Raw genomic sequence first — 14,842 nt, 5'->3', positions numbered from 1 at the left:
TCTTTCTGTGCTGTTTTCTAAGCTTAATTTCCATTGGTATGTTTCTTCCTGGAAGGAGCCAACATCAATGCCCAGACAGAAGAGACCCAAGAAACTGCCTTAACTTTAGCATGCTGTGGAGGCTTTCTGGAAGTGGCTGATTTTCTTATCAAAGCGGGAGCTGATATAGAGCTTGGCTGCTCAACCCCTTTGATGGAAGCTGCCCAGGAGGGTCACTTGGAGCTAGTTAAATACTTATTAGCTGCAGGTACGGAATTGTCCTCTTTGCACACATTTGTTCGTGTTTATAATTGAAAACCCATTCTTAAAGCAGTACCGTCATGGGGCTGTATTTCCCTGCTGTGTGTGTCTTAGTAGTCCATGCAAATATATGTAAAGTGGTTGCTTTGGAACATTGTAGCAAAGCGCCCTAATACTTTGAAATGTGAATGAAATGTCTTGCTGGAGGATGATGCACTTGCATATTTTCTAAGCTTATTGCACTTGTTTCAGGAGCTAACGTGCATGCAACAACAGCAACAGGAGACACAGCGCTGACATATGCCTGTGAGAATGGCCATACCGATGTAGCAGATGTGTTGCTTCAAGCAGATGCTGATCTGGTAAGCTGCCAGTAGAAGCTTTGAGCTTTTCTTACATTGTGTAAGGACCCTATTGGACTTGGTTATATTGATCCATCCCGATCCTCAGTTCTCCCAAGTATTGGCAAATAACCAAGTATAATTAAACGGATTAGAGGAAAGTTGCATATTCACCAGACAAAATGAACAGCTGATCACCACTAACAAAAACTTTACAAGATACAATGCTGTAGGCTACAGCTTCTGATGGGGCATAAAAGGAAGGTTTCAACAGCAAGAACAACAGCAAGCAAGCACGCTTAATAAGATTTTTTAAAGACTTAATCAGAGTTGATGCTTCAGCCGAGAAAGCCCTAGACCAGACGTGGGGAGCCTTCAACCCAGGTGGGCTAATTAGGCCTGCTAGACTATTTAGGCCTAGCTCCATAACCCGCCCCACACCCAACATGATATCTCAGGTGTGGGGCTGGTAGGGACATGGCTGAGCTGAAAGTGGGTATGTGGCAACTGCCACTCAGCTGATTGGCAGCAACTGCAAAGCCCTGTGTACCTGACTTAACAGAGTCCGACAATCAGCTGGCCCATGGGGCTTTTGAAGCCCTGGGCACAGTGCTCCAAAAGACTGGTTGGTGGTCTTGCAGAGCGCTATGAAAGGGGCTTGCAAAGACCTGTGCGCGGGCTGTGCTTTTCCCTGTGTGGCTTTATTTCTATCCTTGCAAGCAAAGATGGATCCCCTTGTGCTGTTGTAATATCACAGCCCCACTTGGTCTGCAGAAGGGCCTTTCCCCACTTCTTCTCTAGACTTTCTTCCAGCCTCCCCAGCAGATCTTGTGGCACTTTAAACTGAGCCTAGAAAAAGCTGGTAACTCGTGGGACAAGTGCCATAGGATCATCTGCATTCTGAACCAGTTGTAGTTTCTGACCACACTTCAGAACCAGCTCTGCGGAGAATACGTAGTTATTAAAGTGTGATTTTATCATGTTATGTATAATAGTAACCCTGGCAGTGCCATTCTTGCCAAGAAAACAAAGACATTACTGGAATCCTTGGTGTCAGCTGCCCCTTCAGTTATATTTCATCCGAGAACACTAATCAGATATATTTGTGGGAAAGCTCCCAAGGCTCCAGTGAATTGTACAGTGTCTGAGTGAATATCACAGATCAGGGAACCACCTCCTGAGTTTTTGGAACAAAATACCTAGGCAATCTTGAAACTTGTTAGATCAGTCCTGTAGAGAGAACATATAAAAAGTTCCTGCCCAAGCTTATTTAATTGCATCTTTATACAAAAACCACTACTATCGTATGCCAAGTCCTGGGCATGACTCTGGGGTGAAGTCTAGGGTTGCCTCCCTTCTAGTCGGTTTCATCACTAAAGCTGCAGTGGTTTACAGGAGACCATTCCTTTTGACTAGCTTTGGCAGACAATAAAAGAAGCCCTCTTCTTCTTCCTGCTGGTGTGGCGGCTACATAGATGAGACACTCTAGGTCCGGCTTCCTCAACCTCGGCCCTCCAGATGTTTTGAGACTAGCATCCCTGAACACTGGTCCTGCTAGCTAGGGATCATGGGAGTTGTAGGCCAAAAACATTTGTAGGGCCGAGGTTGAGGAAGCCTGCTCTAGGTACTTAGGACAAGCAGCAGCTAAAGAAGCTCTTAAGTCTGGTAATTCCATTTGGAATTATGTTTCTGTTGCAATCTGCATTTCCCCCCCGTTTATGTCTTTGTAGTTGGCCACCCACTTATTAGTTGGGCTGCCTTCCTGAATCTTTTCAGGTTCAGCTCCAGCAGGTATATTGGAAGTACTGAGTTACTTTTAGAACCTAATATTCTACCATAGTGCGTTATTCCAATTATTCTTTGCATTTATTGAACTATATTCATTATTTCAGACATTTTTCTTATGGAGTCAGTGTGATGAATCTAGAGTTGCCATCAAAAGAGTTCTGCTCATATTGATGGAAGTGTGTGTTGGGGGTGGGGTGGGGTGGCTGTCATTGATTCCTCCTTTCCAATTAGAGCCTCTTGTTCCTCTAGGAAAGGCTGCTCTGGAGGGGTGGGAGGAGAAATGAATGAAGATCGCCATCTATTTCCTTCCTTCGATGGGTAGCCTCCACTGGTTCCCAGTTGCTTCCATGAATAGAAGGAGGCCTTCCATTTGTGAAGGGGCAAATCTCGATCTAACCCAGCAAATTTAATTTTGAAAGCGTAGAAAGGTTCTGCTACAGTTAAAGGATTACAGTGGTATCTTGGTTCTCAAACTTAATCAGTTCCGGAAGTCCGTTCCAAAACCAAAGCGTTCCAAAACCATGGCACACTTTCCCATAGAAAGCAATGCGAAGTGGATTAATCCATTCCAGACTTTTAAAAAGCCCTAAAACAGCAGTTTAACATGAATTTTACTATCTAACAAGACCACAGATCCATAAAATGAAAGCAATAATCAATGTACAGTACTGCATTCACACAATCAATCAATCAGTAGTTGAACTGGGTTCCACACAGTCACAAAAACAAAAGAGCCACAAAATCAAAAATGCAAAATAAATAGCAAAAACAGACAGACCTCAGCGTAACACTCAAAACGGAAGTGTGGCACTCAAATCGGAAGCGTAACACTCAAAATGGAGCATGTTTGGCTTCCTAAAAAAGTTTGCAAACAGGAACACTTCTGGGTTTGCAGTGTTTGGGTTCCAAGGCGTTTGAGAACCAAGTACCACTGTATTAAACACTGCACATTCAAATTTGGGCATAACCATTAGGTAAAACAAGTTTGAAAAATGGAGGTCGCATGAACATTATTTTTTTTAAAGAAAATAGGATCTTCTGATTTCCAAGTTGCATTCTATTTCTCCTTTCCCCTAGGAACATGAATCTGAAGGGGGAAGAACTCCTTTAATGAAAGCTGCAAGAGCAGGTCATGTCTGTACTGTTCAGTTCTTAATTAGCAAGGGTAAGTTTGAATAATGTTTCACCTTTTTACGGATTTTCAGGTGTTTGTTTAATAGCCCAGCAGTTCAACTGAATCACAGTTGGGCAAAGTATAATTTCATAGATTTGAGTCTTCCAGAAATTAAGGGTGAAATTAATTTCTTTCACTTGCCTGTGATAAAGTATTTCAATTCAATTCAGTTGAGGAAGAAAAATTGTTGCATATGCTCATGCTTTTTCTTTTATCGTCAGACTTGTGTCTCCTTCAGTTACTTACATGACCCTGTGTGGCCTTGAATAATGGAAAAGAGTTCAAATTCCACTTAGCCTTGAAGCTTAGTGGGTAGATAGATCACTATTCATAGGGTGGTTGTGAGAATAAAATGGGATAAGCTTCTTGGTTATGTGATTTGGGTGCAAATGTGATGAATATATTGTAACACAGCGTGCAGTTCCAAAGAAATGTACAACTTTTAAGCAGCCTTGGAAGTAAATAGTCATGATAGAGGAGCCGCCACAGATGAATATGGTTTTTTCAGGGATAGGGATGAGATTGCAATCCAGCCCCTTATAGGAGGAGATCAATGGGAAGGTTCTCTCCTTAGAAGTAAAGGTGTGATTCAGAATACAAAGTTCTCTTCATCTCCTTTCTATGCTTTATGTCAGGAGCAAATGTGAATAGGACCACAGCTAACAATGATCATACAGTATTGTCGCTTGCCTGCGCTGGAGGCCACCTGTCGGTTGTGGAGTTGCTGTTAGCTCATGGAGCTGATCCTACACACAGACTGAAGGTATGCAGTGTTTTACTTTCCGTATTTTGTAGTGTGTGTGTGTTTTAGGGCAATAAACCAATGTAACATTGGGGAATATAGCAAAACGTCTTGATAATGCAGTTTGGGTATTTTTCATCAATAAATGGGTTTTGCATCAAGTTCCCCTCTAACTTTTTTTGGGGTGTGTGTATGTGAAATCTGTAAGAAACTCTCATATATATATATATATATATATATATATATATATATATATATATATATATATAATGACTGTTATGCTATTTTTATATTCATCTCTGAATATAACTTCCTAGTAAACTTTCTGTCCACTGTACTGTTTACAGGCAGCCAGGGAATCTTGCTTAAGGAAGCAAAAAACTGATTAAAGTGTTGGCAGGAGCCAAAATTAATTTATTAAATACTACTTAAATTTACTCTTTTAAACATGGAGAGTAATTAAAAACAATTTAAATGTTTAGTAAAATGTTAGATATCATGTAACATACCGTTTTTGGGTTTTTTTTTTAAGAATACAAATTACATCTTTCAGTGTGGCTCCTTATTTTAACCCATGATTTCTTTACAGGATGGTTCAACCATGCTAATAGAAGCCGCTAAGGGTGGTCATACCAGTGTGGTTTGTTACCTGTTGGACTACCCTAACAATCTGCTTTCTGCTCCTCCGCCCGAGTCTACCCAGCTGACTCCTCCATCTCACGATTTAAATAGGGTAAGATTTGAAGCGGCAGCATGCTTGCCCCATTTTAAAATGTTTTATAAAAAGGTAAAGGGACCCATGACATTAGGTCCAGTCGTGACCAACTCTGGGGTTGCGGCGCTCATCTCGCGTTATTGGCTGAGGGAGCGCGGTGTACAGCTTCCAGGTCATGTGGCCAGCATGACAAAGCCGCTTCTGGCCAACCAGAGCAGCACACGGAAATGCCATTTACCTTCCCGCTGTAGTGGTACCTATTTATCTACTTGCACTTTGACGTGCTTTCGAACTGCTAGGTTGGCAGGAGCTGGGACCGAGCAACGGGAGCTCACCCCGTCACGGCGATTAGAACCACCAACCTCCTGATCAGCAAGCCCTAGGCTCAGTGGTTTAACCCACAGCACCACCTGCATCCCAAAATGTTTTATAGTCAATTTCTTAATGATGAATTTATTGCCTCTCATCTGAAAAACAGGTGTAGTCATCAGATATTGTAGAAGTCCTGATAATCTTTAATGAGAAACTGCTAAAATTCAGAACAAATACTACCGTCTTTTGTTAGATGTAGTTTAATCCTTGCCTTCCAGATCTGCAAGAAAACTATTACAGAGGACTCTTTGCTTGGAAAGAATATTTTGCTAATCACTTGGTTGAGTTTATTTGCGCCTCTAGTGCAGTGTTTCTCAACCAGTGTGCCTCCAGATGTTTTGGGACTACAACTCCCATCATCCCTAGCTAGCAAGACCAGTGGTCAGGAATGATGGGAGTTGTAGTCCCAAAACATCTGGAGGCACACTGGTTGAGAAACACTGCTCTAGTGGACCAAGGCAGGAGCATCTTTTACAGGAAATAGGCTGGCCCCTCTGCAGTTTTTGCTCCTCCTTCAACAAAAACAGTCACATTCCCCTTTGGCTCCTCTTAATCCTTCACCTTGGCGTGGCAATTTACTTCTTCTGTGATTCACTCTTTTTACGGTTCTTTTTCTGTATTTTCTAAAAATAAGAAAGATTAGAATCCTTCCTTTCCCTGCTCTCCACGGACTGGCTTCTGGGACAAGCGGCCTGTATATATTTTTTCTTGTTTGGGCGAAGCAGTGAATGGTCTCCCCATCCCAGGGAGCATTAGGCCATCCTCCGTAGGACGGTGGCAGTATACTGAGACCTACCGCCCCACAGGCTTTAATTTTCAGCCCTTACGGAGGCAGCTTCAGCTGGGGTGGATTCCTGGAGACATGTCCACCTGTCCAGGCAGCACTAGTCAAGATATGGGCCATTCCCCACTCAGACTCCCAAGCCACAAAAGCATCCCACCAACGCTCCCAAGCAGGCCAGATTAGGCCTTTGGGGGCCCATGGCTTCCCCATAGCAGTTGTGTGTGGCATTCCTTTCACCACTGGAGCTCATATCCTCTCTTATATGGAGAGATGGCAGCCTTGGCCCCACAGAAAGCCCCAATGGATGATAATGGAACCTAGCAGCTCAGTAAGGCTTCATGCAAAACATGCAAGGCCCTACTACTACCACAGTGGACAGGCAGGAAAGGAGAACAAGCAGGCTACAGACAGCAAGGTAGAATGAAGGGATACAGGCCTAAACAACAACAACCCTGGAACAAAACATGTTTTTCTTCGAAGGGACAGCAGGAAGCACCTCCAACCTTCAGCAAGAATCCTCAAAACCACCAAAGATGCCATCAGCGATAAAGTTCAGGGGTGTGCGTGTCGCTTTCAAGCATTCATATATAGTTGGCACTACTCAACGACGGATCAGTGGGTTCTGAATATCATCTACGATTGCTGCAAAGAATTCATCAGTTATCCTATCACTCACCCTGCCTCACCCTCCAAATGCCAGATTGGGGTGTGTACAGCATCTCATCAACATGACAGCAATAATAATAATAATAATAATAATAATAATAATAATAATAATAATAATAATAATAATTTATTTATACCCCGCCCATCTGGCTGGGTTTCCCCAGCCGCTCTGGGCGGCTTCCAACAAAACATTAAAATACAATAATCTATTAAACATTAAAAGCTTCCCTAAACAGGGCTGCCTTCAGATGTCTCCTAAAAGTCAATAGAGCCAGGACCTCCAGAAGAACACTCCATCAGGTGTCTACTCAGTCTTTTTTGTCGTTCCCAAAAAAGACCACAAAGCCTGGAAAGCAGTACTTGGTCAGAAGGATCTCAGCTGCTGGGTGATTGGAATTTTCTGGATGGAATCCCTAGCCTCCATCAAGGAGTCCCTTCATCTCAACAACTTCATGCCATCTGTAGACTTACAGGATACATACCTGCGTCTTCCTATTAATACCAAGTTCCACAAGTATCTCCAGTTCTTCATTGACCTGCACCATTACCAATTCATGGCCCTCCTGTTTGGATTGGCCTCATTTTCAAGAGTCTTCATGAAGATACACAACTACCAGTACTTAAACAACCTCCTCATCCATTCTCCAACCATGAGCCAGGCGGCCCACCATCTTCAGGACATTTTGAGGACCCTCCAAACTCTCAGATTCATCATCAGCCAAGGAGGAGAAATTTCCTCCATACGTAGCTCCTCATACATCTTAGTGCACTGATAAATGGCACCTGTCTCCTGAAAGGATAATCAAGATCAAGGCAGCAACCATGTTCCTTATATCTTCCAAAAGGATGGGCATTACGTTACTGTTTGTATCCTGGGCCTATGTATGTCAGCCTCACAAGTCTTTCCATGGGCCAAGCTTCAAGTGAGACCACTCCAGTGGTTGATCATTCATAGCAAGCATTGCTACATCTCAGTTCCTCCATGCCTAAGAGAGACCATGTGCTGTTGGAGCAGGGATTGCAACCTCTGAAAAGGAACCCAATTCAGAGATCCCCAAAAGACAACCATAACACCAGACACTGCCAGCCTGCAGGGCTGGAGAGCACATTGCGAGGGGCAACTGGTCCAGGTGGACTGGACACTTGTTGAGTCACATCACAGCATCAACTGGCTTGAACTTTAGCACGTCTGGCCACTTAGCACTTCTTCCACAGCATCCCTCGTGTCTCACATCCTAATCAGAACGGGCAACACGGAGTGTTTGCTCCTATGTCAGCAGGGAAGGCCGGACCAAAGCGGCGGATTGGTAACAAGAAACAACATTATTCCTACTCTGGGTTTGAGAAGTCCCTTCTCAGCGGAACACATGTCCTGGATATCCAACAAGGAAGCTGACTGGTTGAACCGCACCAGACTGAACCCAGGGAAATGGACACTACGCAATGCATTGTTTCAACACATCCAGTAAGTCCTAGGTCCATTAGAGATAGACCTCTTTGCCTCCAAGGTGAACCACCAGCTTCCTTACCACTACTCAAGGTTCAAGGATCCAGGAGTGGAAGCCTGGGCCTCGGGGTCTCCACTATGCCTTCCTGCCAGTAACGATTCTGCCCAGAGTTCTTTGCAAGCTACAGGGGGGAAAGGCACAGCTGATCCTGGTGGCTCCCTATTGGGATCCTGATCCTGGCAGTGAACAAACCCCTCAATGAACACTTCCAACCAGTCAGGGACTAGTCCTGCATCTGGACTCAGCCTAGCAATACCTAACTGCCTGGCAATGTCTGAAGAACTAGGAGCTCTCACTGGCAGTCATTTCCACAATTGTGCACTCCCAATACCCCTTCACAACCCACATCTACCAGATGATGTGGAGGGCCTTTCTTAAATGGGCCAGGCACAGGCAAGTTTTGGCGGAAACCACCTCCATCCCTGACTTACTGATGGTCCTGCAGGAAGGCCTTTGTTGAAAGCTCAAAACTAATACGCTTAAACAACAAGTGGTGGCCATTTCTTCTATAATATTAATAATAATAATTTTACTATTTATATACCACCTATCTGACTGGGTTGCCCCAGCCACTCTGGGCTGCTCCCAACAAAATATTAAAAACATTCTATTCTGGCATGGCCATATATGCCTGCTCTGACCACTCACTTGCTAGTAAAACACTTGCTCCATGGAGCCGTTCTCCAAAGCCCTCCTGTTATTCACTGTTTTCCTTCCTGGGTTCTTCACAAGGTGCTCTCAGCTCTCCAATGACCAGCTTTTGAGCCACTGAAACAAGTACCATTGAAGATCCTCTCTTTTCATGTCCTGTTCCTGGTTCCATCACCTCAGCCCACAGAGTCTTCAAGATCAACGCCCTTTCGGTAGCAAGGCATCTCGGTGTCTTCCATAGTGACAGAGTGGTTCGCCAGTTGGATCCCACCTTCCTTCCCAAGGGGCTGTTTCATTTTCTGTAAGAAGTAATCTTGCCCATCTTCTGCCCAAATCCATCACACAACTTGGAGAAGGCTTGGCGTCCCCTCGATGTTTGCCCAATTCTGAAGGTATATATTGCCCATGCAAAGGAAATGTGACGAACTCCCTCCCTCTTGATCTCATTTCACCCCTCCTCCCTGGAGCAGAGAGTGACACTAACTACGCTTCCCAGATGGTTAAAAGAGTGCATTTCACTGTCCTACAAGGCACAGAAACTGCCTGTTCCCAAACACCTGACCGCCCATTCCATGAGAGCAGTGGCAACTTCTGCTGCTTTTTCTACAAATGCCTCCTTGTTAGAAATATGCAGAGCAGTGACTTGAGCATCCCCAAGCACGTTCACCAGGCACTTTTAAGTTGGGTGCCTTTGTTTCCTCTGAAGTGGCATTTGTTGAGAGTCTTACAGCAGGCTCTCCCGCAGTAGTAACTTGTTGCAATTGAAACCTACCCAGCTCAGTGATCTTTTGTACATCCCAACCCAGTGATGCTACGCTAGCAAGCGAAATAGTACCATTGTACCTACCTGAAGGGTAGATCTGCTAGCCTGGTGTAACATCTCTGGGGCCACACTTTTGCATGGCCCGCAACACCTCTTCCCACCTCTATTTGTGCAGTTTGCTTTCAGTTAATGGTTTGTTGTGAGAAGTAGGTTAACACTATTCCAAGTTTCAGTTCTGGACTATTGATGCTCGCCGAGTACGCAAAACTGAAGAGAGGCCAGCCTATTTTTTTTTTGTAAAAGCTACTCCTGCCTTCATCCACACTGCCTCCAACCCAACCCAGTGATATTACATTGGATAAGCAGATCTACCTTTCAGGTAGACACAATGGTATTGTTTACCTGGTTAGCTCTCTTGAGATGAGTATGTGGACAATTTTCCGACTTCACACTTGCCTTAAAGCAATTTTCATTACACTAGGAAAGCTACTTCTGTTGGTACAAATCAAAGCGTAAGCCATCTGAAGCTGTAACTGTTGGTGCTGAGTCTATTGTATGAGTTGTGAGATGTTTACACATGCCACTTTGTTGGAACAGTTTGTTTTAGTCATGTAGGACAACAAAGGATGTAATCTTAGTGTCCCCTGTTCTAGGCTCCTCGTGTACCAGTGCAGGCACTTCCCATGGTCGTCCCTCCCCAAGAGCCAGACAAACCCCCTGCCAACGTCGCCACAACCCTTCCCATCAGAAATAAAGGTCAGTTGTAGTTCTACAGATTATCAGTAACATACGTTTTGTAGGTGTAATATTAGGATTGCTTTCAATTCTTCAACACCACTCTAGTTTCTCTAGTGGGTATTTGTGGAAAACAAAATTATTAAGGGATGTTTTCCAGGAAATCTGTATTCATGTATAAGTTAGCTAAATTGCTAGCTTGGGTTTTCACATTAATAATGAGACATTTTTCATGGTGGTGCAACTGATAGATGATTGTGGTGTTACAATTGTTCTGGCAGAATTTCTGGCTAGCACTACACCAATAATTTTTGATATGTGTGCACTTTGAATGTTGTCATTAAAATATTCTTGTTAGATATAATTTTTAACACATTTATCCTTTTTAAGATACACTTCTCTACAAAGGATTGTTAATAACTCTCCTATATTTGGGAGAAAGGAGTCAACCTCTTATTTAGAAACTGGGGTGCTTGCATTCAGATGAGGGGATGTGGCCTTGTATCTTACTCATACTGTGTTTTTGTTTGCCTGTTAAAATAAAAGCGTAACTATCCCTAGCAATGCATCTGCAGCTAAATCACTGTAATGTTGCTCAAATTGGTTAAAAAACAAACAAACCATGAAAAGACTTGTAATCTAGCAGTTGTTATTCTGCAATGATGGGGTTACAGTATTTGCTTTTCAGTTCAGGAAACTCAGATTGGTGGCATGTGCAAAGCCACTTCTTTTGTAGAACATGGAAGTGTGCTTACTGCAGGTGTTTTTAATGATTTCCGTTTTTGAAGATTGGGCATTGTGTAGAAGCCCTCAAATGTTACAAGCTAATATTTTTAGCAAGGTACCAATATAGTGTTTAAACTTCACAGAGGCATTCAAAGAATGTGTTTTTGCATTAAACGATGCACAGGCCAGCCCCACTTCTAGCATCCCTTCCCGCTCGACCTCTATCCTTCCCACATTGAGTACGGTGATCTGAATGGGAATTCTATACACATTTGGTTTGAACATGCTTAGTATCTCACTGCTGCTGAGAACCTCAGTCCTGCAGGTTTCCAGATTGTGAGGAAGATTCTAAGCACTTTCAGTCAAATGCCCAAAGCCTCTTCCTTCATCCCTCCCCAATCAATGCGGGAATGTTGGGGGTGTAGTGTGGACATGGGAATGGGGATCTTAAGGACTGCACCCTACAATTTAAGCGCACATGTGTTCTTTGAATGGCAAGTAGGTTGCAAAGCACTTGACTGCAGTTTATGTACCCTTTACCATAGAGAAGTGCACAGCTATTGTACAATATCTGTAAAGGTAAAGGTAAAGGTAAAGGGACCCCTGACCGTTAGGTTCAGTCGCGGACAACTTTGGGGTTGCGGAGCTCATCTCGCTTTACTGGCCGAGGGAGCCGGCGTACAGCTTCCGCGTCATGTGGCCAGCATGACTAAGCCGTTTCTGGCAAACCAGAGCAGCATACGGAAATGCCGTTTACCTTCCCACCGGAGCGGTAGCTATTTATCTACTTGCACTTTGATGTGCTTTCAAACTGCTACCGGTAGGTGGGCAGGAGCAGGGACCGAGCAACGGGAGCTCACCCTGTCACGGGGATTCGAACCGCCGACCTTCTGATCGGCAAGCCCTAGGCTCTGTGGTTTAGACCACAGTGCCACCCGCGCTGTACCTTGTATCTGTACCCTGAAGCAACTAAGCGCATTTGGTTTACAATCTTAATTCCTCAATAAAATGCTCAGAAGAAAAATAGGTATGTCTCTTTTCCCCATAGAGACGGTTCACCTTTTGTGGATTCCGCAGTGTGTTTGTGCTTTCTTGATCAGTAGGTCTGTAATGAGAATGCTGTTCATATGCACTTCCATTTGGTTCTGAGGGGGTTTCTCTTTCACACAGCCACTTCCAAACAAAAGTCCAGCAACCATTTGCAACCAAACAGCCCAGATGTACAAGGTTACATCGCCAATCAGTCTCCAGAGAGTATTGTTGAGGAGGCTCAGGGCAAGCTGACAGAGTTGGAGCAAAGGATAAAAGAGGCCATAGAGAAGAATGCACAGCTGCAGTCTTTGGAATTGGCGCATGCTGACCAGCTCACCAAGGAGAAGATTGAGGAGCTGAACAAAACGAGAGAGGAGCAAATTCAGAAGAAGCAAAAGATCTTAGAGGAGCTGCAGAAAGTCGAGCGGGAACTGCAGCTGAAAACACAGCAGCAACTGAAAAAGCAATACCTGGAGGTTAAAGCGCAGAGAATCCAACTGCAGCAGCAGCAGCAACAACAACAGTCGTGTCAGCACTTAGGACTTCTGACTCCTGTTGGGGTAGGAGAGCAGCTGACCGAGGGAGACTATGCACGGTTGCAACAGGTGGACCCGTACTTGCTCAAAGACGATCTCCAGCAAACGGCGGCCCAGATGGGCTTCGCTCCGATCCAGCCTCTTGCCATGCCGCAAGCTTTGCCTCTTTCTGCGGGTTCCTTACCTCCAGGGTCTATTGCAAATCTTACAGAACTGCAAGGTGTCATAGTTGGACAGCCAGTACTGGGCCAAGCACAACTTACAGGGCTGGGGCAAGGAATTCTGACAGACGCACAGCAGGGGTTAATGGTAGCCAGCCCTGCCCAGACCCTCAATGACACGCTGGATGACATCATGGCAGGTGTGTATAACTTGTTAAATACAAGTGCAATGTCATATGCTTAACAAAAAAAAAGCAGTTGAGGCATGCCAACATTTTTATTTTCTTTCAGCTTTACAAAGCCAGGGTTGTTTGGGCCCATTATTTTAGAATAAGGAATACCTGAAATAGAACTGAAACCAACATTCCATTTAAGTTTGCTGTTGGCAAGTACGTTGTCCCTTTTAGTCCCAAGCTCCTGAAGTCAGAGGTTTTTGCCTTGATAAAGGTTGCTGTGTTCCTTGCCCACTCCCATGAATTAATTTCACTTTTTTATTACAGCTCATTCATGTTTCTGAAATACATGAAAAATACTTTGAATAGACTTGAATTAACACTTCAAATTGTAGAAGAACATTACTTTGGGAAGGAGGACTTGGATAAGAAATTTAATTTTCTACTTTTTTTTACTTCCACAGTATTGTTCTGAAGAGATCATAGCCAAGATCGATCTAGCCATATTCATGCGCTCCTTCCCGAGCTATGTGGCAGCAACAGAGTTTTCCATTCCCTTCCATCCCCTTTGCATAAGCAGAGCTAAACAAGGAAGGCCGTTTCTGCATAGACTTCCATCTGTGCAAGTTGACTTTGGGTTTAAACTGGCATTCCTTGGCTAACCTGAGTTCATGGTTGTTTTGGTTTAGCAGAATACGTGATGCCAGTTCAGATTCATCTGGCCAACACAGCTAGAAAACGTCTTTTGGTCAACCCTTTGAACATGTGAGAAGCAGAAAGATAGCAGTAGTGAAAATAGGGTCGTCACCATAACCTGGCTTTTTAAAGATGATCTGTGCTGCCATTTGTAAATTTTACTAATTTACAAGTATTGAAGCTTCAGTCTTCAGTCCAAAGAGTTTACTGTGCAAGTCAAGCTGCCCTTTCTACTTGCATCTGCCACAGGCCCTTCATTTCATTTCAGCAGCCTTAGCCGGCTTTATTACATGTATCTAGAAGACCTTCATTTGGGTCATTTGGCAAATCCACCCAAAGAATTCTGACACACACCTGGTTCTTGGGTTATTTGCCCTTAAATATTCCAACTGGTCTGTGACTTGGCCAGAAATCTGTTTTTTGGTTTGTATTTTTAAAGTATAGGGGTGAATTGGAATTTCATTTACACAAAGAAGTTGTTTAGCACCCTTTCAGAAGCTTTGTGGTGATACTAATAGAGTATTGGTAATTTTCATCTTCTGATGTGTAGACAGCTTTCTTGATTCCAGTCATATTGAATCTGAGTTTGAGCAGTTAGTGGTCTTATTGCCCCATGCTCTCATAGTTATAGCCATGTACTGATACATACAGATGTTAACCTTAATTAAAGGATAAAAGGTATGAGAGACCACAACATGGTAATTTACTTGCTCAAAAAAATTCATATTCTGCTGGCAGTTAAGATTTGTTTCAGTGTGTATCAATGTTTTCCAATTAAAATAAAGATAATGTGAGCTCTGACTCTGAATTTGCTATTTCTTGTTCGACATCAAATTCTCAAGGTTTTGATTTCCCCCTGGATATTTTTTTTGGTGAGAGAAGCTTCCTAAAGTTATTTAATACAATTGACTTAAATCAAGGACTGGTTCACATGTCATCCTAAAACCATGGCTTCTATGGGAGCAGGACTCTGGCAGGTTCCCTTCCCCCCCCCCCCCCGCTTTCCCTGAATCCCTTTATGTCATTTGTACCCAGTAAT

General features: G+C 43.7%; 1 protein-coding gene across 7 annotated transcripts in view; it reads left to right on the top strand.

The window, feature by feature from the left end:
- The window catches only part of ANKRD17 (ankyrin repeat domain 17), a 97,065-nt gene that overhangs the window by 53,317 nt on the left and 28,906 nt on the right, over positions 1–14,842 (top strand). For 5 of the 7 annotated variants that reach the window (XM_088655844.1, XM_060282266.2, XM_060282267.2 and 2 more), the window contains exons 9-15: positions 56–247; positions 493–602; positions 3,447–3,534; positions 4,179–4,306; positions 4,875–5,018; positions 10,398–10,500; positions 12,376–13,134. In XM_088655844.1, the coding sequence (XP_088511970.1) occupies positions 56–247; positions 493–602; positions 3,447–3,534; positions 4,179–4,306; positions 4,875–5,018; positions 10,398–10,500; positions 12,376–13,134 (1,524 nt within the window). The remainder of the gene's footprint in view (positions 1–55; positions 248–492; positions 603–3,446; positions 3,535–4,178; positions 4,307–4,874; positions 5,019–10,397; positions 10,501–12,375; positions 13,135–14,842) is intronic. The other 2 variants (XM_060282268.2, XM_088655846.1) reach the window with 1 other exon arrangement.

The sequence above is a fragment of the Zootoca vivipara genome, chromosome 12, assembly GCF_965207765.1.
Source record: "Zootoca vivipara chromosome 12, rZooViv2.hap1.1, whole genome shotgun sequence".
Classification (NCBI taxonomy): domain Eukaryota; kingdom Metazoa; phylum Chordata; class Lepidosauria; order Squamata; family Lacertidae; genus Zootoca; species Zootoca vivipara.
Note: the sequence above shows the minus strand (reverse complement) of the source record. Positions and strands in the feature narration are given on the sequence as shown.